Below are 24,425 nucleotides of genomic sequence, written 5' to 3'. Positions count from 1 at the left end.
GCAGTAACTGAACCTGGCAGAAGTCCCCAGAATGTGACCTTGTCTGCGAATCCACAGAATAACTAAGTACAAAATCAATAATTAATCATTAAAAATAATAAAAACTAATTTTGAAATGCAAAAGTTCATATTTAAGGCAAATGGAACAATTAAAATAGAAAAAAATATTTTTAAAAGGATTTATACTGCATGTAGCAGAGAAGAACAGCATACCTGTTAAAAAAGAAATTGGTTATAACAAGGGCAACATATGGAAATCTTAATCCCCATTACAACTGTAAGCCAAGGACTTCTTGTAATTTTATATATCCACCTTCAAACACATTTTTCTAAGTTAAACAGTCCCAAACATTCTATCTGTTTGGAAAGTGTTTGACCTTCATGATCATTCTGGTTATTGTTGTTTCTACTTTTTACAACTTTATCATACCTTTCTAAATATGACAACAGAACACAATACCCTAAATGAAAACATATAGACTTCCTGCTTACTTAAAACTGAACTATATTTCCCATTTGATTATTTATTCAGTGTAACTTGAAATCTTTTGATTTTTTTTTATAACCCTGAATAGTTTGGTACCATCTGCAAACTTGGCTATACCTCAATGTTATTCCTAAATCAAGATAATTTATGAACAAATTTAAAAACATTGGTCCCATAAGGGACTTTAATTCTTATTCTCATCTAGTGAAAATCTATGTCTTCTCTTCATTTTTGTTTTTTTAACCAGATAGCAACCCTTATGTACAATGATTAAGTTTGTTGTAAGAGTCTTGCTCCTTTCTAAGCTTAGTTATTTTTTATTTAATTACTATTCTAACCAGCATGCCTTTAAAATTAAATTGGCTGGCTAATAAATTTCAGTTCTTTCTTCATCCATTTCTAAAATACCGCTAACTTCCAGCCCTCTGGCACTGAGCCTGATTTGAAGGTCTAATTACAAAATTTTGCTAAGAAGTCAACAATTTGACTTTTGAGTTCTTTAAAATTCTCAGGTGGCAGGTGATTTGTTATAGAGATCTTCTCTTGTTATCTCAATTGCTTTAGTTGTAATGCTGCACAATCTCAAGAAAAAAAAGATATGTTTGATTAAGGCATTGCCAACAGTTGTTACATGCTCTCCTGTGCATATCCCAAACCACTTTTTTGCCTTAAAATATCCTCAGTTCAAGGGGGCAATAGCACTTCCCAGATCTTCTTTCTCTCTGTGACCACATATCAACCCACTGATAATCCTGTAGATTAGAAGAATACAGTCTTCTTGCATTACATTATATTGAAATAAAGAACATATTATTCTGACACTTGATATAAAGAGCAACATTTTCATTGATGTACCTTTATCCATTCTAAAAACTTTGTGTTAAAGGATGACTGTATACCATTGATTAACTCCCTTCCATTAGATTTCTCTAGTAAACAATATAATTTTTCATATGCAAAAATGTGCTCTAGGTTTTCCACCTTGGGATGACTTATACTATATTCCCCATATGTTTTTGCATGAACTTTACATTAGCCCATACCAATATTGGTCCTATTCTTTATAGAGGTTCCTGAAGCATGCATAATATACCTTCTAGGTAGGATGATATCCAGCTCCTACCAGCTTTCCCTTAGGATCATTTTAAAAGTTGCTTTGCCCCCCCCCCCTTTTGATATTATGACTTTCTCAAATCATTGATGAGAAGTGGACCATGTCCACTGCCTCCTCTTCAGCATTAACCGCCAGTATTAATATATGGTATCCAAAACCTTTACACAGGCAAACTAATCACCACATGATCTACATTAGAACTTAACCTCTCTGTGTTTCTAATGATTTCATTACTCACACTAAAACCTTCCCTGGAGGATACCTTTAGTATAAGATGATGTTAGTTCATCATCCAACTGTTTGTTCCACCTAAAGGAACATGTCCCGCTTCCTCAAAATGATTCTTCTCCAAGGCCCTTGTTCTGTTTGACAGCAAGAGAGTGTTATTCTGTGCTTGGAGCAAAATGTTCACATTCTGAGATATCTCCTCTCCAGCTTGGCTGCCTTATTTTCAAGGGAATGGATTTGTTCCCTGAGAGCCAGCAGCTCTGAGAACAAACCCACAACTTATGTCCAGCAGCTGTCAGATACTCATTTGACACTATATACAATAAACCAGAAACATTCTTTCTTCATGGTTTTCTAGGTTCATGCTATTTATTGTTTATCTTTTTCTGGCTTACTCACACAATCACAAAAATTGCCTCGATGCTTAGTCTCTGAAGAGGAAAATCAGTATAGGTAGTTTAGTGACTATTTGAAGTTACGACGACACTGGAAAAAGTGACATGACCATTTTTCACACTTATGACTATTGCAGCATCCCCGTGGTCATGTGATTTACATTTGAATGCTTGACAACTGGTTCATATTTATAACGCTTGCAGTGTTCCGGGGTCATCTGATCATCTTTTGCGACCTTCTGACAAGCAAAGTCAATGGGAAAGCCAGATTCACTTACTAACGTGTAATGTGTAATTAGTAACCATGCTATTAATTTAACAACTCCAATGATCCACTTAACAAATGTGGCTAGAAATGTCATAAAATGGGGCAAAACTCACTTAATAAATGTCTCACTTAGCAACATAATTTGTAGCGCTGTGGCTGTGGGCCACAAAAACAGGACGCTGTGCTGTGGAGTGCAAAAACGGGCTGCTGCCGCAAGACAGGATGCAAAAATGGGCCAACACCACATCTTGGGGTGTAAAAATGGGATGCCACTGCACTGTGGGGTGCAAAAATTCCATGGGGCATGAAAATGGGATGCTGCCAAACTGTAGGGAGTAAAAACAGGACACCGTGCTGCAGCGCTGTGCGAAAATGGGCCAATGCTGTAGGTCAGGGTGCAAAAATGGGATGCTGTTGTCCCTCGGTGCACGAAAAGGGGCCGACGCCACACCTCAGGGTGCAAAAATGGATGCCGCTATGCCTCAGTGCACGAAAACGGGCCAACGCCATACCTCAGGGTGCAAAAATGGGATGCTGCTGTGCTCTGCAAACTCACTTTCCTCAGCCCCTCCCAATTCTTGCTTGTCCTCTTTTCTTTTCCAAACTGCATTTCTTCTTTTTTAAGAGGACAGATATCACAAACATAGCATATTCCTTAATATTCAGTCTGTTTAATATTCTAGCAGAAGAGCTGAATATAACCAAAAAAATCTTGCATACCAGTGTGAATTTTGATTAGACTTAATAAGGTATTGTTTTTACTGTTCCTAGCACAAAATGTTAATTGTTGTTTTCAGCTGTGTTAATACTGGATGAGTGTGATGTCTGCTATTTTTACTTCCAGCAAAAATGCTTTTTATTATTTTGCTAAGATCACCAATCTGTCACCCTAACTTGCATATTTAAATTTGGGGAGGGGGAAATCCTGCTGTTTGATTTTTGTTTGTGTGATTTAACAACAGATATTTCAAGGTGACTTTTTCATGAAAATAAAAATCCTGTAGTACCAAACAAAAATAGAAACTGCCATAAAAAGTTTTGGGAGGTTATGCAGAATTCTCGTTTTCTAAGCCTTTCACAATAATTAATTCATATAATTTTTATCTGGCAAGAAAGGAATTGTTAATAACAAAAGATTACATCCCTTGAAACCATAGAGGACTGAGATAGCAAGCAAGCTAAATATTAGAAATGAAAAAAGCTCCCTAAAAGGACACACACACAAAAATAACTAATTGCAAATAAAGATATTAACTGGTGCCAATGATTAATATATATGTCCCAGGACATATGAAATGTGAATGGAGACTTGTGGATATCTTTTTATTTCACATCTTCCAAAGAAATTTTATTGTAAATGTCTTACAAAGAAAAATCTATTTGAAAGCTTTTAATCATATGGGAAATTCATTTAGAAGAACAAGGAGCTACAAATATACCTTAAACAATTGGGTATAATCAACACAAATGAAAAAAATTAAAACTGCTATTAAGCATAATGTACCTTGTTACATTGATGATCCAAGTGTGCAATAATTAGCAATTGAGATAATAAAATAAATTGGTACAGGGAACCATATTTTTCCAGATTATATGATTTTTTTAAAAAATATCCTCACAATATTGCCATGGGTAGATAGTTTACTGATTGATTTGGTGGTCTTACAACCATAACAAATACAATCAAAAGTAAAATACAAAATCTATTTCCAGGGTATAATAGGTAAAAAATACAATAATATATTACATATGTGCTAAATACAAAGAATCAATGTTTCTTTATATGATACCTTGATCTGTTCAATATAACGAATTCTTAAGTGAATGCTTTGTTTATAAGCACAGCAGTTCCGCTTACAATGTATAACTTAGAACCCAGAATGAAATAAGACAAACTGTGGTTAAGGTTCCGGTGGGCTGTTTTTTCAAGTAGGGATTTTAACACCTAAACCTACAGTTGCAAGAAAAAGTATGTGAACCCTTTGGGATTACGTGGAGTTTTGCATGAATTGGCCATAAAATGTGCTCTAAATGTCATGTAATGTTTGTGTAGTATTATTTTAAGCAGACTGTGTTTTTCTATTGTTGTGACTTACATGACGTTTAGAGCGCATTTTATGGCCAATTCATGCAAAACTCCACGTAATCCCAAAGGGTTCACATACTTTTTCTTGCAACTGTAACAGGGGCATACATTTGACAATCAAACAAAATATGATCAATTATCTTTGATGGATGGGGCACCACAATTGTGATATTTCCCCACCTGGAAAAGAGAAAGAAACTGGATCTTTGGATCACTGTCATTAATTAATAGCACTAGAATTCTTAAACTTATTGCTATGGATCAGCTTTCTCCATTTTGGTCCAATCCAATATTTTAGCATTATAAAACAATGTGTAAAGTTTACAGAAGTTTAACAAACCCATTTTAGGGTTTATTTTCAAAATGGCAGTGGCAGAAAATGACATATTCTGTTTGCAGCGAAACTCAGTGAAGTTATATTGGTGGTGTTGGAGCAGGATCACCGTGGGCCATAAAAGAGCCATTAGAAGGAGCTGGCAGACAGGCCAAGGATTTTTTCAGTCCTATTTTTAAGAGAAATGGAGTTCCTATACTACAGCTGGGACTTCCATAATAGAAGATCAACGGTGGCAGGGATGAGGGGAAAAATCAAAACTCAGCCTAGCTCCCCAAACAATAACCTTCAAAAGAAACAGTATTACCTTACAGAATCCACAAAACAGCTTTTCTTATATTTTTATTTGTACAGAGGATTCCAATTCATAAAATGCATAGCATCTGATTATACTGGTATGAGACTGTTCCTATGTGTTTGAATAATTACAAGGACCAATTAGGCTGTCCTAAATTTGGTTAAACTAGATAAATAGGTACATGGAAATACCTATCTATGAGAATACTCCTTATTCCTGTCCAACACTTGTGTCTTACACCATATTTAGAAATAGCAGCTACCATATTTCTCTGAAAGTAAGACCTACCCTGAAAATAAACCCTAGCTTGATTTTGGAGGTGGGCCTAATATAAGCCCTATCCCCAAAATAAGCCTTAGTTTGGGGGCGAGGCACATGCCTAAAAATCAAGCTAGTGTGTGGGGGGGTGAAGCTGTCCCAGGTGCCTGCACCTACTTACTGTTGCAGCCAGGCCTCCCATGAATTGCCTCACTGGCTCACTTCTTCTGTGGCCAAAGAAAATGCCTCTGCAGCTGAGAATGGAGCTCCGGCCTGCATTTTGCCCTCAGAGGCCTTCCGGAAAGCCCTCTGCAGCTGAGAACAGAGAAATCCATAGCTCAGTTCTTAGCTGCAGAGGCATTTCCTTCAGCTGCAGAAGAAGTGGGCCAGCTGGGCAGGGCTGTCAGCATTGCCACTACTGCGAGGTGAGTCCTTGGAAAAAACACACCCCAAAAATAAGACCTGGTAATTAATAATAATAATAATAATAATAATAATAATAATAATAATAATAATAATAATAATAATAATAATAAAAAATATTGGGTCTTATTTTGGGGAAAACATGCTAGATTCTTGTTCTTTAAGTTAGTCTAACCAAATAAGGCAAATTTTCCTAAGCGGACTGCTTGTCAGATGTGTGCTTCAGCTCCTGAGTTATCAACAAAAGCCTTGTGGCTGAGAAGTCAAAATATACAGATTGGAAATGGTTATAATAAGGGTCATCTTCATCATACCAGCAGAAAAAGTAGTCTTTAATTAGGTTATAGCCCAGTTTGGGACCTCAGATGTAATTGGATTGCAACTTCCCTATAAATGATTGTTCCTCATATTAAACAGAAATGCCTGGAAAGTATGCATTGTTTTTCTAAAAATGCACAACTGTACTCTACCTAATTTTTGGTGGCTTAATAGACATCTGGAAAAGCTATGGCATGTAACAGCTGCATATGTATGGCTTTTTTATGTCTATGTTTTCTGTTACATTATATATTTTAGACCAAAAACAAAAATCCAAAGGCAGCCATAAGCATGCAAGTTAAAATAATAAATAAGCAACATTTAGGGGGGGCGGAGCCAAGATGGTGGAGAGGCAGCAAAGGCTGTAAAGAGCTCCTCCAAAAGTAAAGGTTTTATTTTATTTTACTTTATTTTTATTTTAACTTTTTAACCTCTTTTAATATTGTATTTTAACCTACCTTTTTCAAACTTTTTAAACCCATTTTTAACCCATTTCAACTTTTTAAACCATAGTTTTAAACTTATTTTTAAACCTGTTTTAACAAACCTGAATGGGGAAAAGAAGGAAGAGACAGCACTCTGCAGCAGAAAGTATATCCAAGCCTTTGAAGCAGCAGAAAATGGAGGATTATATTACAAACAGACAGTCTGCTCCAGTAAGTAACTCATTCGCAGGCACCTTATCAGATAAATTTAATCTATGTGACTCATCGGAATGGAACTTACAAACTGAACTGGAGAGCAGACAGCGTGTGGAGTTGTCCTCCTCCCTCTTGGAGAATGGCTCCCCTCCTTGGAATCTGGCAACAGCCTCTTTTACACAGGAGGGAGATGTAGCAAATTTGAAGGGGGGAAATGTGACAGACTTCCTTTCTAGACAATGTTTGCTTACAGCCCAAACTGTAAACTCAATATATAATCTCTTGTCAATTGTCATGGATAAGGTTGATTGTCTGAAAGAGTCTTTTGCAGAGTTTGTTAGGAGCCACCCAAATACTGTGGAAGGACTTGGGAGGATAACCATGGACAGACATGGGATGGCTAACTCAGAAGGTGAAAGTAGAGAAGGACCTTGTTCTCCTCCCAAAAATTTGAACACCTACAGAGAAAACACTCAATCAGGCAAAGGTCTAAGAGATGACCAATATAACTACAGTCTGCAAACTAACCAGGTTACTTTGCAAATTTCTGACAAGAGAGTAAATAGAGGGCGTTGGAGCAATAGGAAAGCTATTAGGCTGTCCCTGAGCCAGCTGCTCCGCTGTGAATCCACTCTGATAGATCTACTACATGTAGAGTGGCTGCCAGCAAGAACACAATGTATGAGAATTCTCCTATCATTCAAGCAGCCCACAATTCCCTCCATGCTCTTCAGAATGAAGCCCTTTCTGAGCTTTTTCTCTATATTTCCAATAAGGGTCTTTTGCTCAGAAAAAGTGTGCCCACTCCTGAAACTGCGTCACCAAGAGGGAACTGTCGCTTTAAATCTAGGCTGCAACAGCCCTCACACTACTAAGCCTGAGGCTGCTGCAACTGAACTGACCCTGAGAAAGCAAAGAAGCAATATACGAACTGTGTTACCCACAGCTGCAGGAACTGCTGAGGATGTGCCAGAGGAAATGTTGATTGACCTATTCAGTGCACTGCCAGAACCTGAGCAAGTTAACATCATTCAAAGATTGGACGACCTAAAAGAGGCACTGACAACAACCCAATCTACAGCAAAGCCTCTATTTAATTTGGATCCACTAAACACGCAACCTTGTGACAAGATATTTAATCAACAATCTGCCTTTACCTCAACAGTAAAAAAAGGTGTTGTCACACAGGCTGAGAGTGGAGTAACTGCACTGACTGACCCAACCTCTGAGAAACAACTGAAAGACAAAGGGCTTCATCACACAGTGCCCCCTAAGCTGACAAACACTAAGGACATAATCCAGCTTCCATCCTCATTTGATTTAGAAGTTCCCACAACATCTCTCCACAAGATGAACCCTCAGCCAAGCCCCTCCAAAAATGGACATAAATCTACATTTATAGACTTAAGCCAGAGTACCTGCTCTTTGGAAAAAAAAAATCATTCTTGGAGCAAGAGCAGAGGCACACTGGCAACCGAGATATAGAGGAGCAACAACAAGTTCTGCAACCCATGAGGAGAAATATCGAATCTCACAACAACTGTGTTTATATGGGAAGCTTAGATGATATTGACCCAGCTCCATTGTCAAGTTGACATCTGGCATTTCCACCTTCTAGCCAATCAACCAAGTCAGATCACGTTGCTTCTGAGAACCCCATACAGTTGATGACCTGGAACATAGCTGGCTGGAAAAGGATGGTTGATAATGGACTAATGAGCTTTCTTTCTAGATTTGACGTAATAGCCTTTCAAGAAACCTGGCTAACCGAAGTGGATGAACCAGTACAATTGCCAGGCTTTCAGGGATGGGCCTCCCCAGCCCTAAAAACAAAGAACAAAGGGAGACCCTCTGGTGGGCTATGCATTCTTATAAAGGAAGAGTTGCAATGGCAGGGAGAGAAATTATATAATGAAGATAAGTATCCGTACTTTCTAGCTGTCAAATTTGAATATGACCAGTTTGAGTTAATATTGGTAAATGTGTACATTCCTCCAAGCACATCCCAGCACTATAATTTTGAATATTGGATGGGCTTGGAAGTTATCTTAGAAGATTTATCTATATTGTACCCTCAGTCCATAGTGGTATTATTAGGAGATCTGAACGCTAGACTGGGTCCCTCTCTGTATGAGCTTGCCCAGAAGAAGGGAATCCCAGGGGAGTTCTTTGATAACCATCCTCAGTGGCTCTCAAGAGACTGTAAAAGTAATGCCACTGGCCTGCTCCTAGTCTCCTTAATTTTTAAGGGTAATCTCCAAATTTTGGGAGGTAAGGACAAGAATTATACATACCCTTATACATACCACTCAGCCAATTCAAGTAGTGTACTGGATCTCTTTTGTGTGTCTAGAGATAAGGCTGACCTCTTCTCAGAGGTCACAGTACACCTTAGCGACAATAGCGACCATCAGCCTGTAAGTGTGACATTGCGAGGCCGCTCAGATTTAAGACCATATAACATGGCTGACAGATGGCTCACCAAAAAGGTAGAGGTGACCCAAAATAAAAGGTTAATTTGGGCCAAAGTTGATACTAAGGCAATATTAGAATGCCTTAAAACAGAGAATGCTACTAAGTGGGCTAGAACAATACAGTCATCTACTACTGACTGGATGTCAGCCTTCAATGCATTCTCCAATCTGTGTAACATACTGAAGAAACACCTAACAGCTAAACCTACTACAAAAAGAGCCCAAGTGGGTAGACCTCGCTGGTTTGATCCTGATTGCCAGCGACAGAAAAAGAAATTGAAGGCAGCCATGAGGCTTGCCCAGAGGAATCCTACTGTCCATATACAAGCTAAGATGCTGCACACAAAAAGGGAATATAAAAAAACTATAACATTAAAGAAAAAACGTTTTGCCATTTCAATCTGGTCAGAACTTGAGTTGGCTGCCAGAAGTCATAATTCAGTATTATTTTGGCACTCAGTAGCAGGTATTCTGAAGGAACGGAGATTTGCATTTGACATACCAATCTCTGCTGCAGACTGGGAGAATTATTATCAGTGCTTGTTTGCCCCCACCGAACCGGTAAAGAAATTATTTTTAAACAGTGATTTGGTAAATCCTAGAACCCTCCCCCCTTGGCCACCAGTTTCAGAAAAGGAGATACAGTCCATCATTAAAAGCTTAAAGAGCAATAAAGCCCCAGGCGAGGATTTTTTACCAGCAGAATTATTTAAGAAATTTCCCAACTGGTGGGGCCCTGTATTAGCAGGTCTTTTTACACACATAAATAACACCTGCCATATACCAGACGGGTGGAAGATGGCAATAGTTGTCCCTATATATAAAAAAGGGAATAAAAAGGATCCTAGTAATTATAGGCCCATCAGCCTGATTGACATTGTAGCAAAAATATATGCTAGGTACCTTTTGAACAAAATTGAAATCTGGGTAGAGGAAAACAACATCCTCACAGAAGAACAAGCAGGTTTTAGACAGAACAGATCTACTATTGATAACTGCTTTGTTTTGAACCATCTAATTGCCAAATATGCCTATAAGAGGAGACCCCTGTTTGCTGCTTTTATAGACCTTACAGCAGCATTTGATACGGTAAATAGAGACCTACTATGGAGTAAATTGACATCTCTTAAAATAGAACCCAGACTTCTGGCTTTGATTAAAGCCCTTTACACAAGTACCTGTTTGAGGGTGCGGTATGGGGTTAATGGGGCCCTGACTAATAGGATTCACATAAATAAAGGGATAAGGCAAGGGTGTATCCTGGCCCCATTATTATTTAATTTATACATCAATGATTTGCCAGGGTTAATGAAGGATACCATGGTACACATGCCGATGATCCTAAATACTTACTGTAACAGCTTGCTTTATGCTGATGATATGATTTTATTATCATACTCACAAGTAGGATTACGTAGGCTATTAAGAAGATTCAGCTCTTATTGCCAGGATAACTCCCTAATTATTAGCAAATCCAAATAGAAAATAATGGTGTTTGGAAGAAACCATCAGAGACATAAGTGGCAATTAGACGGTGAACCAATTGAACAGGTTAATACCTTTGTATATTTGGGAGTAACTTTTTCCAAGACTGGATCTTGGGCCTGCCATCATCAATGAAGTACATTTAGAGCAAAAGCCCGTTTGAATTTATTGCTCAAACTAAAGAATCATAGTTACCCAGGGTCCCTAGCTCCACTACTCAAAGTTTATAAGGCTAAGGTTACGACAATGCTCTTGTATGGAGCAGAAATTTGGGGTCTTTATTCAACTACAGCTTTAGAACGAACACAGTCCCAGCATCTGAGATGCATTTTGGGTGTAGATCCAAGAACATCTGCTGCAGCAGTTAGAGCTGAATTGGGAATTCATACAATTCAGGCATTATCTAAAATTAGAGCTTATAACTACTGGTGCAAAGTTAATGAAATGGAGACTGATAGACTCCCCAAGTTATGCCTACTAGAACAAATAAAACTACAATCACAAATCTCCTGGATCACCAAACTAACAAATTTTGTAAGAAGCTGTGGCCTTCCTGTTTCTTGCGTAACAGGAGAACAATCTAAAAAAAGAGTTGCCCAAAGAATTAAGGATATAGAAGCACAAACTGATATAGCTATCCTTAGTAAGGTGGGTAACTTGAAATGGCTGAGTAAATACAAATGTACTTTTCAAGTGGACAGTTATTTGAAGTCACAACTCCCAAAACATCTTAGGGAGATATTTACGAGAGCAAGATTTGAACAGCTTGACACAATGGTCAGATATGAGAGATTTCATGCTATACCGTACAATGAGCGTCTCTGCATTTGCGGAGCGGCAGAGGTAGAGGACCTGGCTCACATCCTATTTGACTGTTGTTTGTATAAGAGGGTGAGAGACATGTATCTTGGTCTATATACCAAACGAATGACCCATTGGGATCCCCATATCAAAATAACTTACCTTATGTCCGGCCAGAACTTGAAAATAACATCCAACGTAGCACAGTATTTGAACAAAATGATCCAGTTAAGATCTGCATATGTGGGACTGATTGGGGTAGATTGTAAGGGCGACTCCGAAATATAATGTTTCCATATTTTATCTATATCTTAAATTTGCATTTTATTACTATTTTAACTTAAATTGTATTTTAATTCCATTTTAAATTGTATTTTATCAAATTCCATTTCGGATTGCTTTTATCTAGTTTTGGTGACGGTTTGTTGCTGGAACTTTGTACTTTGATATGGCCCAAGGGCTAATCAATAAAAGTTGTTGTTCTAAATAAGCAACATTTAGTTATTTAAACAACGTATAAGTTCACCTATCACACAAAAGTGACACTGAATGGTACACAGGGATGAAAAATAATTTAACAAATACCTTAACTGTTGAAGCCACAAACACAATCCAACACATAAACAACAACATTAAGTAACATCAACCAATAGAGCTATCTAACCATATGACCCAATGCCTGGGAGAATAGCCAGGTCTTGCCTTAAGAAAAGACTAACAGAGTTGGGGTATCCTAATCCCTGTTCTATAAAGCAGGGGCTGCTGCAAAAAAGGCATGATTCCAGGGTCTACCAAATGACACTGTTAACAGAAGGAATCTAGAGCAAGTCTTCCCTAGCAGATATGATGGAGAGAGCAGAGATGATAAGACATAGGTGGTTCTGCAAATAGTCTGGCCCTCTGTCATGTAGGGCTTTATAGATGAAACCTAACACCCTGAATCACACTCAGAAGCCCACTATAGCTCAGAAGCCAGTATAGGTCACAGAATACTGATGTTATATGATTGTAACAAGAAATGCAAGAAACTGTCAATGCCACTGCATTCTAGATCAGCTGCAGGTTCCAAATGCTAAGAGCAGCCCATATGAAGCACATTATATTAATCCAAACAGGTGATAACTAAGCCATGAATAAGTAAGTTCTGGTCCAAAAATGGGCACAATTGGTTCAAAAGATGAACCTGTCAGGTGTGAACAATCAAACTCACATTTACAAGGTTTAAGATAACTACTTTATTATGTTCTGCCTATAATATAGGAATCTTACAGTCTGACAGCCTACTATTGAGATAATAATTAGACAAACTCTAGGGAACTTTGGGGGCAACAGCTCTTGTCCTTTTGTGGTTGCACAGTGACTCCAGGCTAGTTCTATGCTTGATCCCTCCTCCTTGCCAGGCTGGGTGCTTCCCAACAGAATCTATGCAGTATCCCCTAGTCACAGTTGTCACTTGCTCTTTGAATAGGAGTTGAGTGTCCAGGAGGACACCCAAATTGCACAACAAATCTACATGTGGGACCTTCAGTGATTTGGAAGCCTTAATTAGTACATATGGAAATAGATACTTCTGATATCATGGTTCTTTTTTTAAAACATCTGCCTCCTATCCAAATCAATGGTTTAGTGACCAGACTATTTTTGCTTTTAGGAGCCAAATTAAAAACTTATAGTGTTGGCAAGTATATGGGAAAGATGTGGATTTTATTCCAGAGTGACCTATTTTATTAGCAACTGTTGATGCTACATAATGTGTATTGATGCCGTTCATTTGTAACTAATGTTATAGTACTGATGAGATTTTATTGTTGTTTTTAATTGCTATTAGTTGCCCTAAGGCTTTTAAGGCCATGCTGCTGATATAAATGGAAATAAATTAGATGAATTAAGTGAAGAATTCTCACCTAACTGGCTGGCTCACATTCTGTCTGTTAATTCAACTGCTAGCAATTAAAAATGACTGCTAACTTTTATAGTTATTTGTACCATTGTGGGGCTTCCTTTCTAAACATGCATTTTATTATCACTTAAAAACAACTGTAATACAACAAAGAAACAATAAAACTTGAGGGGAAAAAAAGATACATAGAGAATACTCCATGGCAACACAGCAGCTCATCTGATAAGTGAAGAAAGTTCTTTGGAAAACATAGTAAAAATAAAGATAGCAAATGTATTTCTATGTATTTTTCCCTATATTTTTCATTTTATTCAGAACAAAGTTAAAATACAAAATATAAAACTAAATAAAAATCCAAGAAGACATAAAAGAAAACACAAGGCACAAAGTAATCAGAACATTAAAAATGGTGCATCAAAGCAACAACACATTATCCCCTCTAGTTGAATACTGATTAATATATTACCGCAACATTAGTTCCCTTTGTGAAACAGGCCCTCCCAAATTTTTAAACTATTAAATCTATTAACAACTTTTTGACCTGTCTTCTATATGTTATATTAGTGACAAAGTTATTGTAATCCATTTGTACAAAATATACCACAGTCTCATGACTATCCCAGATCATCCCAAAAGTTATAAATAGATCATTCTGAGTAAAAAAAAATCCATGTTTATTTCTTAATATCCTTTCTTGTCAACTGTTTAATTAAATGTAGCAAATTCAAAACAGAGTGCAAGCAGAAGTAGTTACCAGTTAACTGTAATAAATCAATTTCCCTCCATGTTCCTAGAGGAAAGGAATTTGTCTTCTTCCCTTCTAGCTGTAATATTGGAAAAGTATACAGACTTAAATTTTGGAACAAATGAAATCCACTTTGCTGATTCTTCAGTGGTGAGACTATCTCTCTGATAGTTTGGATAAAAATCCTTTTGTGTACCTTTATCCAAAGGTAAAACTTCAGATTCTATCATTCTTTGAATAAATATTAAAGTTTGATCAAGTTTTTGTAATAGAAATTCAGCTAGCTGCATATATGTGTGTGTGTGTGTGTGTGTGTGTATGTATATGTATATATATGTATGTGTATATGTATATATATGTATGTATATATATATATATATATATATATATATATATATATATATGTGTGTGTGTGTGTGTGTGTGTGTGTGTGTGTGTGTGTGTTTGTGTGTGTTTGTGTGTGTGTGTATGTGTATACACACACACACACTTAAACTCCAGGTGTTTTCCAAATTCAAAAAATACAGAATCCAGTGATGAGAGTCTAATATCTCTTCAACCACCCACCCTGAATGTTGCTGTGCTTTCCATATGGACCAGACAAAGGTTATCCAGAACAACATATATTAAAAGGGGGGGGGAAGCAATTAGAGTCCAGCAAGGGGCTCAAATTTATCAGCATTCAACGCTTATCAACTTTTAAAGCAAAAACAAAAAAAAAAACACAAAATAAACCAAAGTCAAAAAGTGAAAGTTAAAATTCCGGCATGTTTAGAAAACAAAACTGCTTGACAGGAAGGCGAATATTTCAATCATTTCCAGAGGGAATTGGAATCATCAAGATGCCCCCCCCCCGCTTCCCCACTGGGTCTACAAAAGTCATCTTGGGTCACTCCTAAGTGCTCCCATTCAAAACCAGGGAGCAGCACTGCCAAAGAACTAGCTTTAGCAGTGAAATCAGCAGATCGTCAATAAGAGAAGAAAGAAACGTTTACCATGCAGCAGCCATCGTGAAAGGGGAAAGCCTATTTCTATGTATTCTTTTAAAAGAAAAACAAAACAAAAAGCATTCCGCAGAATAACCTCCTTCAACTAAAATATGTGCTATGGTTCGCCCAGCTGAACTTTGAATTTTAAACTAATGAATAAATCCCTACAGGTATTCCTCAATATGAATTCTGATATTCCCTGAAAGAGGGATGATTCTATCTTTCAAATGCTTCTCCCTGGCTATTTTCATAGAAACATCAAGACTCCCTCAAACTGAAATGAACTCTTGGTGACATCATAGGTATATCTATGATATTATCTTGGCAGATAATGTTGTTGGCCCATTGCCTGTTTTTGGAATGTCATTGTGTTCTGCCGTTAACAATCACATGGACAACCGCCATTATAGAGAATGTTTAAAAACTTACAATACTAGATGCTGAAGTATAGTCCAGAAGACAGAGTGAAGTTAAGCCAACCAAGATGGTTCAATACAAGTCTGATTCACAAAATATCTAAAAAAGGAATTGTCTCTCGCATTTCCCTCCTACAAAGATTCTCCTCCCCTAAACATGCTCGCACTGCTTAGTTAAATTATTATTTAGTGTATGGCGATATTACATTAGCCAGGAGACTACAGTGTTAATATAAAGAAGTTGTTTGGCTGCCGATGATTGCTAGTCTGTTCCATTCATGCTCATGCATTATCCAGAGTACATGATAGGGAGTGAACTAGCTCCACATTCAGAAGGCTTGACAGTGTTCTGTAGCATTATCCAGGGCTTTTTCTACCAACAATGTCACCTTGCATTTGGGCATCACATTCGGGAAGGCCAGGCATCAGTTGAATTCATACTGCCACTCAAAGTGTCATTTCCCCCAACTGAAGTGGTACCTATTTATCAATTGGGAAGAACCAAGTGGAAGATCAAAAAGGTTTCTGACAAACCTAGCAGACAACTTTGTCTCCCAAAAAGTAGAAAAGGGAAATAGGGAATCAGCCATAGTGGATTTAATTCTCACTAACAGAGATGAAATCACAGAAGGTGTTGAACTAACAGGAACCTTGGGGTGGGGGGGACTAATCATGAAATATTGGCATTCAACATTATGCAAGCACAAGCAATAGAACGTAGTCAAACTAGACTCTTGGACTTTAAGAGAGATAATTTTAATGAACTTAGTGCTTGGAAGGATTCCATGGATGAGAATCATCAAGGGGAAAACAACTCAAGAAGCTTGAGAAATTTTGAAAAGTGAGGGGCCTCACAAACCATTTGAATAGAAGTAGGAAGATGTTTCTATGGGAATATAATGAGAAGAGGTAAAATCTAAACCATGAAATTAGTTTAAATTTTGGACTCTAGCACAGATAAGATATAGATCTGCCTCTGATCTCCATAATTAATGTTGGTGGTGCTGTGGTTGTGCAGTGGTTAGAATGCAGTACTATAAGCTAACTCACTGCTCACTCCAAAAGTTCGATTCTAAACTGTTCAAGGTTGACTCCGCCTTCCATCCTACCGAGGTCAGTAAAATGAGGACCCAGACTGTCGTAGGCAATATGCCGCCTCTGTAAACTGTTTTGAGAGGGCTTTAAAGTACTATGAAGTGGTATATAGGTCTAAGTGCTATTGCTATTATTAGAATGGTGAAAAGCCATGAAAATTCTAGCCAAAAGAAAGTATTAGAAGATTGGTTTTACTTATGGGCAAGGTATTTCTAATTGATGAACATATTTAGGCAAAAGAGCCTCAATATAAACACAGTCTTTGCTTATCCGTATGATTTTTTTTCTTCCTCAAAGAAACAAGGACTGATCTCTCCAATTATGCCGTTTCCTCTTCCATTACTTTAATAGTTTAGGGAGCGTAGGAGAATAGAATACTGTACAGGATATTTCATCTCCTATTTCTAGTGCTTCAAGGTGCTCCCAGCCTGAGCATATCTATATTCAAGCCATTCATCTGTTCTAGGACTCATCTGAATTAGTATGTTTGCCTTCCAAGAGCCAAATACAAAATATTTGGAGATGGCATGGCATTACTAGAGTGGATGGGTTAAAATATCTGTTCAACACTTGAAGTGCTTCAAAAATTTAAGAGATAAAATTAGTACCTTATGCCTCAAGGTTAAGTAACTTCATTTGGTTCTCCCAATGTTTTGTATTTATCCAAAATTAGCTATTTTCCAGAACATTGCAAGAGGGCTCAAGAAGAACCAAATGTTTTTTTTTTGAGTGGCCTCATGCTCATTCCTGGAGAGAATTTCCTGAGTCTCCTGTTTTTTCAGGGCAAAATAATGTGAAAAAAACCCAGAGCTTTGTGCAATATTCTCCTATTCTTCGGATTACTTACATTAACATATGAGTATTGCTAAAAAGAATTAAGATTTTTTAAAAATCTATGAAATTACCTAAAGCACATCTACTTAGTGGACAAGCAATGTATACTTTCTAAAAGCAATATAAACCAAATACACTTACAATAAAACACAAGCCAAATAGAAGCAAGAATAAAATAAATCTGTCAAAGCTCTAAGACTCAAACAAAGCATTCCTTTGGAGCCAATTCATAAAATAACTTGAACATCACTTTTCTAATGGTGAACCAAAGTGACCAAGTTGCTTTGCTTTGTACAACCTCTGGCAAGTCCTGCGGAAAATGTGTCACTTTGCCTTATCAGGATCACTTTCCATTAAAAGACCAAGAATTCCCAATATAGTATTTCTTGACAATTTTTGTTGTTTTGAGAGTATGTAGCTGCCAGATAAATAACAAAATAAACAAATAAACAACAGTCTGCAAAGTTAGGCGGGTATCTATGAGAATAAAGCTTGAATAAAAACTTGAAAATGTGGATTTTAAGTGAAACCTGTTCAGAATTAAGCTTTAAAGTTAAGACCTTAACTTTAAAAATAATTAAGACTTTAAAAATAGAAGGAAGGTTACTGTTGACACAAATACCTACCTTTCTTTCCCTACTTTATCTTTTGTAAAGTCTCCATCTCAGCATGTACTACTATGAACCCCTCCATGTGGATAACCCCTTGTCACGGGGGGGGGGGCTTGTGTATTCGGTTAAGCATTATTTTGAATGTATATCACCTGAAAGTATACCCAAGCCAGACAGGTCTCAACTGAGCGCTAGACTAAGAGCATCCACAACAGAAAAATAATTCCATATCATATTGGTTGTTGCCCAGATTAACCAGCCTGCAGCAGTTGTTGTCCCTGGACAGCTATCAAAAAGTGAGTTAGAGGGTTGGAGAGAGACCTGGCAACCTACTCCACAAAAAACTCATCAAGAAAATTCTATAGGAAGGCTCTCAAACATGTCAGATAGTGTGCCTAGCATCAGCCATCAAAAGAGAATTACCAGATGTCCAAGGCAGCTTCCAAAGCGGTCATGGCACCCACGACCATATTCCAAAACTGTGTTGGATCATGGAAAAATCTTGTGAACAGCGAAAGATCATTTACATGTACTTCACTGACTACAAAAAAGCCTTTGATTATATTGATTATGAGAAACCATGGACAGCCCTACAAGACCTGGGGGGTACCAGCACAGGTCATGTTAGTGCAATCACTGTAAACACATTAGGAAGCCATTGTGCACATAGCATATGAAGATACAGATTATTTTAAGATAGACAAAGGAGTCTTTCTTATTCAACCTGAGTGCTGAAATAATCATGTGGAAGCTAGATCTTGGAAGAATCAAAAATTGGGGTAAAGATTGGTGGAAGAAACTTCAATAGTCTTCAATATGCTGATGATACAACTTTCCTCTGAAAAACCAAAGAAGACCTGGAACTTCTGATAAAGAAAATCAAAGAAGAAAGTGAGAATTTGGGTCTCTTTCTGAACATGAAGAAGACCAAGCTCATGACCACTGCAAGGAAGGGAAACATCAAAAATAGAAATTGACAGTGAAGAGATAGTGTGGGAAAATTCACTTTCCCAGGACCATAGAGAGCTCAAAATGATGAATGCAGCACAGAAATAAAATGTCAGGTTGCACTGGGTCACACAGCAATGATGAACATGAGCAAGATATAGAAAAGCAAGGAAATGAGCCTGGCAACTAAATGTAGGTTAGTTCATTCTATTGTGTTTCCTGTAGTTACCTATGGTTGTGAAAGTTGGACCTTGAAAAAGGAAGACAGGAAGAAAATCGATAGTTTGAGCAGTGGTGCTGGAAAAGGCTCATGAGTATTCCTTGGACAGCAAAGTTGACTAACAAGCAAATACTGGAACGCATAACACCAGACATGTCACCAGAAGGCAAAATCAAGAAACTGTGTCTCACTTCCTTTGGCCATGTCATACAGGGGAATTCACTGGAGAAAGCAATTATATTTAGAAGAGTTAGCAGTAAAAGGGAATTAGAAAGAACATGGTGGATGGACACTATCAGAGCTGACACTAGCCAGAGCACAGAAAAACTCAACAAAATTGGAAGATATTGAGACATGGCCCATAAAATTGCCAAGAGTCGGACATGACTGAGTGGATAACATCATCATCATTATTATTATGAAGAGGCTACAAATCAAGATTTGGGTTAATAACTTTATTGTTGTGAATCTTTTCAATAAAAACTGTACATAGGAATTTTCTCAACTGTTACCATCACTAACTTGAACTTACAACACTACTCTTCCTATTAGATGCTGATATACTGAAATACTGTATTTTTTTCTTAGAACTGAGCTTGGCTAGGACTGATCTTCAGTTATAATATAACACAGCTATAATATTCTAAGAACAGTAATTCAATCTGCAATGTAGTTTTAAGATCAACCAATCCAGGCTTTAGATAAACAGGAAGAAATTCTGTTTCAAAGCCATTAGCCAGGTTTTGATACTCAAAAGGCAGATGTTTCTTTCAAAATAAAGGTAGCCTTCTAAAGCAAGTTCAGACATGTATGATGTATCTTCTCTTCATTCATAACAATTGTCATAAATCAAGGACTATAGTGTTTAATATAATTTCATACTATGTTTTAAAAGACCATTTAGAGATTGAGTGTCCTTACTAAATGAAAATATATGTTGTGCATACTGTAAATGCACAGTTACTCTATGACAAGAACAACCACATTCCAGGTTCAAATGGCCAAGTAGTCACAGAGTCTTCTTTGTAAAGACTCCAGTCACATGGATCAATTTTACAAAGACTTTAATTAAAAATGAAGTTCTTAAACTCGCAATGATATTTCTTCCAGTTAAATATTTTTTGGTAATGTCATTACATAAAAACTCTAATAAAAATGTTTTTAAAAAACTTGACAGCTCTAAATATAATATGTATGGAGATTTTCAACAAACCATGATATGCTCAGTACCTAAATATTATATAGCACAGCGGTTCCCAACCTTTTCTATATCCCGCACCCCTAGAACACTTCTGATATATTCTCACACCCCTTATCAAAGTTTGAAATAATTGCAACGAATTATGCATATACACCATAATTTTGAAAAACCAAGTTTTCGAACCCCCTGGAATATCGTCTCGCACCACCGGTTGGGAACCCCTGGTATAGCACAAATGAACAAACAGAAAGCATCATATTGAAAGAAAAAGGGGGAATACATTTTTTCTTTAAATCTATTCCTTATAAATTATTTTCTTTTCATTCATCTTCATCGCTATATTGGGACTATTACTCAGAAAGATTAATGAAACATTTAAAATCAGATAAATCAGAAAAAGCAGGAGGAATGCTGTTAATCTGAAAATACATACATTTTCCTTTTGAAATATTTCACATGTTAGTAAACCCTTTGATGTTCATGAATCATGACAGCATCTCTAAGAGTTAAAGAGCAGAGCTTTTATTATTTTTCCTCAGCTTAATTGTGAAGACCAAGTCATTCTAGTCACTTTAAAATAAAAGTTATTTACCTCTTCTTCTTCCTTTAGCCTGATATATAACTGAATTATGTGGAAGTTTTGTGATGTGCCCTACTCAAGAGGATGAGACCTCTCTGAGCCAATTTCCACAATAGCATTACAATAAAATTATACTTGTCAACCTCCAAACAATCATTCTTGAGGGCAACACTAATTTAATTGTGCATGGAATATCTACCAGAATGTTTAATTCATGATTTGCATCTGACAACCCTTTGGTGCACAGAATGTCCTTCCTTCCTTCCTTCCTTCCTTCCTTCCTTCCTTCCTTCCTTCCTTCCTTCCTTCCTTCCTTCCTTCCTTCCTTCCTTCTAACCTTAATTATTTCCAAGACAACTGCTGATGGTGAAACAACTACTCCCAGATATGGAAATCAATGATCTGTACTGCTACTTTAAAGATTGAAGGATTAGATTTTAGTTAAAAAAGAACCCTTTAAAAATGTTTTGCAATTTAATGCAAAACAAAAGAGAATCAAATCAAATTTAGTTTGAGTAGGAAAAAGTTCCCATAAATAAGTACTGCGTTTTATTTTATTTTGATTCAAAAATGGCCTAATTTATGAATTTAACTTGTAATTTGAGATTGTAACTACAGTTTTAGTTCAGTGTGGAAAATCTGAGCCTATGGAATGAACAAAAGTAATTTTTGCTTCCCTTTTCCCTGAGATTTTTTTTTCTTTCTAAGAACTAACCATGTCTAATCCTGCTAAGCTTTTTGAAATCTTTTTGACAAAGATTTGCAGCCAGCATTCAGATAAACAGGGATTAATAATAGAGAAACTACTGAGCAGAAAACACTTAACTTAATCAAGGAATTACCGGGGGGGGGGGAGACACATCTCCACCAGCATTGGTAGAGCAAGGTCCTGTATAGTCAGATAATGAAACATCCACATTCAAGCAACCAAACTTGGAGAGCACCAAGGACTACACAGTTCAACCCTGAGCTACATATATTCTCTTCTACTGAATTTTTGAGATCAGTAAAAACTGTCTAGATCTTATCACCTAGCTGTGCTGGTTTCCACAGTTCTCCCACTTCAAATCCATGCTTGTAACTTATTAAAACTAAACCTAAAGAAAAACCTGGGCACATTTCTGATAAAAGCGTAGTCTTTTAAAAAACCCAGGAAGAAATTTAAAATAGTGACAAGTTAGGAATAGGTTGGAATAGGTTGGAAGCAGAGAAGCTTAAGGAATGAGGAGATTACTTCCTAAAAACAAAGTTTTCATAACCATTAGTCACATTTTTTAATGGTTGGATGAGTGCATCATTATTAAATTTTGTGCATGTTGACAGAAATTTAGAGGAGCCAATACAAAGCAACATAATTTGGTAAGAAATATATTTTACATCCTATGTAGTTTTAAATGTTTTAAAAGAAGCAAGCTATCTAGCTAGATTCCGGTACACTGACCATCATTTCTACTATGAAGGATCAGAGGCACATTGAATCATTTCTACAAAAAAAAAAGCATGAAGCAAGATAAAGAGGCTTTACCTATGAAATAAGACTGATTTGACGAGAGTGACGACATCCCGACTGGCATTGTATCCAGCGCATACAATGGCGACGTGGATTGTCTAAAAAGACAGAGAAACATACAGTAAAAGCAAGGAGAAGAAAGATCATCACAATCTAGCAAAATCATTGCAGTCTGGTCAGTTTGAGGCTTTTGATGTTTAACTCTTCCTGATATTATAAAAAGCTGTAACATTATGGATATGTGAAGTACCACTGAAATAATTTGCCTAAAATCTTAAGTCTTAGCTATTTTTTTATACTATGCAAAAAATATTCATTATATTTTGGTACTAGCCTAGATAGAAACAAGTTAAATCACCTCCATTTCAAAGGAGACAGAGGTGTTCACAAGGCATAGTAAAAAAAAAATAATAATCAAGAGGATAGCCGTGATAGTGCAATTGAAACTGTACCTGTTTTTAATCGTGTGACCCACAGTGAATGAAAAAAATAACTCTTTTGGAAAAATCAGATGCCATAATCCTGCATATGTAGAGTGCCATTTCATGCAAGTGTTTAGGCAACTGGTCAACACAGAAATGCTGGTGATACTAGTTCTGGGGGAAAATAAACCATATGCATCCCTGGCAAAGTGACTGTGACCAGAACCAAGACAGAAACTGGCTGCTGCAAGAATATTGTTCAACCTAAAATCTGCTCATAACCTAAGACCTTGCACTTCCTGCCTCTTCTCAATCTCCACGGAAGAATCCCAATAAATTTTTCATTAGCATATCTCAGTTAGGACCACAGTCTTGTTATACAGCTCTATGATCTTCCATATCTTGTTGTGGTGATTTTCTTCGTTTAAAGCTCAATTTACCATTAAAAGTTAAAGGCAACATTCAAAGAGACTATCGTTTATTTTAACTTCACAGAAGCAGACCTGTAAGGCAGATCAATTGCTGAGACATTGTGAGTAACCCAAGCTTCACCATCCAATGGAGGACCTTGAACCTGGTACTTTCTGATCTCCTAGTGAGAGTTGTCAATAAAAAATAAATAGCTCTCAATTTCAAAACCTCAATTATGTGGACAGTATTTTTTTTACTCAAAGTAATCCTCCTCAAAACCAATTCTTCCTTGTGTGTTTATGCTGCTACTTTGTAAATAAAGTGTGAACATGCAGGAAGGTTTCTAACCAAACTTATAGCAATATAATCTTTTTAAAATTTGACATAATTATTGAATAAATTGGTATCTTTTCTTGCACCTAGCTATTAAATTTGCAATTCCAATGTATTATCTTAGAGATATCCCCTTGAACATGCAATGCCTTATTTCTGAATAAATCATCATAAGAGAGAGATATAGAAGACAAAAATGGCAAGGTAAAGAAAAAATTTCTTCAAAGGTCTGAACTAGCCAGCACATTCCCCCTGAAATCTTTCAAATTAGCTTTCCTTTAGATTATTTTACCATTTCTTATTTAAATATAGAAGAAAATAATTTTACCTTTGGATAAAAATATGGTGGATTTTTCAGAAAGTTTTTAAGAAAAAAATAAGATTTACTCCGCAGCTATTCTTCTTACTGGGGATTATTTCAGATTGTACTGTTATAGAAACTAAATTAATGTTACACTTAATAACGGCAGCCAGACTGTTGGTGGCGCAACATTGGAAGAAAGAAGATTTACCTACAATAGAACAATGAATACTTAAAGTAATGGACGTAGCTGAAATGGCAAAAGTTTCAGCATATTTGAAAGAACAGTCACAAGAAAA

General features: G+C 36.8%; 1 protein-coding gene across 3 annotated transcripts in view; it reads right to left on the bottom strand.

The window, feature by feature from the left end:
- LARGE1 (LARGE xylosyl- and glucuronyltransferase 1) overlaps positions 1–24,425 on the bottom strand; it is a 375,788-nt gene that overhangs the window by 184,110 nt on the left and 167,253 nt on the right. For 2 of the 3 annotated variants that reach the window (XM_083365626.1, XM_083365625.1), the window contains one exon: positions 22,675–22,757. The exons of the other annotated variant lie outside the window; for it this stretch is intronic. In XM_083365626.1, coding sequence (XP_083221752.1) covers positions 22,675–22,757 — 83 coding nt within the window. The remainder of the gene's footprint in view (positions 1–22,674; positions 22,758–24,425) is intronic. 3 annotated transcript variants of the gene reach the window in all.

Source organism: Vipera ursinii, assembly GCF_947247035.1.
Source record: "Vipera ursinii genome assembly, chromosome: 6".
Classification (NCBI taxonomy): domain Eukaryota; kingdom Metazoa; phylum Chordata; class Lepidosauria; order Squamata; family Viperidae; genus Vipera; species Vipera ursinii.
The sequence above is the reverse complement of the archived record's forward strand: the minus strand, read 5'-3'. Positions and strand labels throughout refer to the sequence as shown.